The sequence below is a fragment of the Montipora capricornis genome, chromosome 10 (assembly GCF_036669925.1).
Source record: "Montipora capricornis isolate CH-2021 chromosome 10, ASM3666992v2, whole genome shotgun sequence".
NCBI lineage: Eukaryota > Metazoa > Cnidaria > Anthozoa > Scleractinia > Acroporidae > Montipora > Montipora capricornis.
In genome coordinates, this window is record NC_090892.1 from 10,547,003 (window position 1) to 10,550,281 (window position 3,279).

General features: G+C 41.4%; 1 protein-coding gene across 1 annotated transcript in view; it reads left to right on the plus strand.

The window, feature by feature from the left end:
* Positions 1-1,793, plus strand: part of LOC138019543 (aquaporin-7-like) — a 25,794-nt gene extending 24,001 nt beyond the window's left edge. Inside the window, exon 7 of the mRNA XM_068866382.1 lies at positions 912-1,793. Within this exon, the coding sequence (XP_068722483.1) occupies positions 912-1,137 (226 nt within the window). The 3' untranslated portion in view covers positions 1,138-1,793. The remainder of the gene's footprint in view (positions 1-911) is intronic.
* The last annotated feature ends 1,486 nt before the right edge of the window (positions 1,794-3,279 follow it).

A 3,279-nucleotide genomic window follows, 5' to 3' on the forward strand; every position in this document is an offset into this window, starting at 1 on the left:
CTTTTATATTCTATGCCATAAATTACGCCGGTTGGATAACCAGTTTGATCCAACGTTTACATGCAAGTAGGATTATCGTCCATGGTTCTGGAACTGTGCAGTTGTAACGGTTGATCTTATTAGAATACTACCTTACACTCTAAAAGAATCAAGAGCGGTCTCTCTCGGTGCACAGAATATAACATCAATGAAAATAGTACGTTAGGCATTAAAATTAAAGGGGACGTAGTAGTCTCCTATTGGATAGCGGTTAAAAACAATCAGTATCACCCAACTAGTGGACTAATGCAAATCCTGCAATTTGATTGGCTACGCTACTAAAGGACTATTAGTAATAGTCCTCGAGTAGCGAAAAGCGTGACGCTTTCTTTCGTTTTATTCCCATATAAATATTTCTTCAACTTGCATTTGCTAACTTTATTACTGCCTTTTCTGTCCGACTAGTTGGGTGATACCGGCTTCGCCTCATGGGCTATTGACCCGTAGCCCTTGCGGGCTACGGGTCTAATTGTTAATTAGACCTCTACTATTGATATCAGCTATAACAAGCATTTGCAATAAAATGGTAGTTAAAGCGATTTGTTGCAAAGGCAGCAAGGCTTTCAAAGATGGAGATCCTTTTACCTTCTCCCAACTGAGTGGCTTCATTGTTCAGTTGGTAGAGCATTGCACCGGCATCGCAGAGGTCCCGGGTTCGAATACCGTCGAATCCACATGAACTTTTCAGGTGTCTACACGAGACAATTGCTTAAACTTTGCGCGAGTATTACTTTTCCCTTTTCCCTTTCGTCTCTAACGCGCACTTGAAATTATGCATTATAAGCTACACATTATTAGCTACACATTTTTTGCTAAACTTCCTATGCACCCTCAGTTGCAATTGACACAACGACATTTTGCTTCTTTTGTAGGGCCGGCAATCACTGGAGTTGGGTCCCTGTGGTCGGCTGTTTCCTGGGCGGAATCTTGGGTGCAGTTGCTTATTTGTTCTTTATTGAGATGCACCACAGTTCCGAAGACGACGGGGAGACTGGATACCAACTTGAGAGCATCGTCACAACCAAGGTTGAATTAAAGTCTCAAGAAATCGAAATGGGCAAAAGCAATATGTCTTTTGACGTGGCAAATGGCAAATGAGGGCCTACGTGAGAACTACGTGCACGATAAGACATCGAGTTGGCATAAAGCGAACTGTTCTTTATATAGAACATTCGAACCTTTTTATACAGTATTTAATTTAACTTTTGCACTTGGCGCTCGTTAATGCATGGTCGGTGTTGCCAGATAAATAGTATAAGTTAAGATGTTGAAAATTATCCGTAATGGAAAGCTTGCACTGCTGGGAGTCAAGAGAAAATAGAGGGGCAGATCTAGAGACTAAAAGAAGAAGCATTGGCTGGTATTTGGGAGCCCAAATAAAGTTTTTTTAGGTGACCTAGAGACGATTTTACGGGGAGCGTGACTAACTTTACGTACTCGCGTGAGCGAGGGTGCCTGCTACCTATGCGGATCTATGATTGTTACCTGATGCAACTCAACTAAAACTAAGCAATCCTACTGGTGACCCATCTTTTGCTCTGCAACTATTATTTTCTCTTATTTTCTCTTACGTAACTGCTTGTATATAGAGCTCGACTGGTATCAAGGCCGGGAGCAGTAGCCCCGAAAATAACCATGCTTGAACAGGATTCAAGCAACGTGGTTATACTAGGTCTGATTGAGTAAATTTTCAGTTGCTAATTTACAGTACTTGCGGAATATTTCATTAAAGTATTTACAGAGAATCACGAGCAGCTTCAGCCTGGCACTCAGCTAAAAGTTTCACTCTGTCCTACTTTGGCCATATAATAAGACATGACTACGGTCTACCCTAAACAATTCTTACGCGGGGAAGAGTCGAGGGCAGGAGAGGTAAAGAACGCCCAAGATATCGATGTCAATAGACGGATGATGTGAAGGACTGGACTGGGAGCAAAACTGACAGTGTGCATGCGCCTAACCGAGGACAGATTAACTCGGAGATCCGTGGCACGTCTTGAACCACATAGCAAGACACATAGCTGAACTGAGCTTAACTTTCAAACGTTGCCTTCATTATTGTCCCCTTCGTTGTAGTTTAAAAAATGACACAAATGAGCAAACTGACAGCTTTCTATGAGTTTTCAAAATGTAAAACAAAACAACCGGTTTAAAGCCCGTCTCAAGCGAAACGCCCTAATCGTGGTCCTTTTAGTCGGTTTGTCCTGATCTCGTCATTTTGGATACGTAAGTAGAATTCATTGACGGAACTATGAAAGCAATGCCATATTTTAAGTAAGGACATTCGCGCCCAAAATGTTCCCACGTACAGATTTTTTTTTTAAACTTGCCGCGCAGAAAGGTAATGATGTACTTACCAAAACGCAAAAAAAATGGGGTGGGGGGGGGGGTTCACCGTGCTCGTGCACTTTTAGAAGATTGCGTTATTTTAAGACGATCTTAGCTTACAACTGTCAGCAATAAAAAAGCTACATTAGGTAAATTTAGATCAGGTAAACATACCCAATTCAACATAACTAATATAACGAAATTAAGCTTTGCAGCTGATGTCTTTGAAATAGACCTTGAAAAACGATACATATTAGTCTAAGAAAGAAAATTTCGGTCGCATGAGAGTATAACAGGCGAAATATTTGTAACTTGTCACGCACAGATTTTTTTTATTTTTTGTTAAAGTGGACAAAATCAGAAAAGGAAAAGATCTACGGAAAGAAAAATAGGGGTCGCCGAGCATCCAAGAGAGTAAAATCGCTGCAAAGTTCTCAAAGCGATGGTTTATTCGCACTGTCACGTCATTGCGTGACATTTCCGAGAAGACCTGGGTCCACAGCTATCCCATGATGCCACACACTTTCACGTTCCATTCTTGTAGAACATGTTTGCGCCTTTAGCATCGTGTTTACCTTCGTGGTCTGCGATGCATGACGTGTGCGTGACATGCGCGAAAAAATGCGCAGTAGCAATGGGCGCGAACGTCCTAAATGTTGGAAAAACGATTTGGAATCAATGGGGCCGCAAATTGACAGGAAAAGGCACAGAACAGACATTTTCGTCAAAGCATGGGATCTATAATGTGGACTGTCGCAGAAACCCTCTCTATTTAAACGTACTAGAGGTACGAGATAGAACCTTTTTAAAGGTCATATATCCAATCCTGCACGTTCTTTTATTCACCTGTATTTTGTAACATCATAAAATAAGGGAAATCAACGCACAAAGAATTATCGGATGAAAACCAAA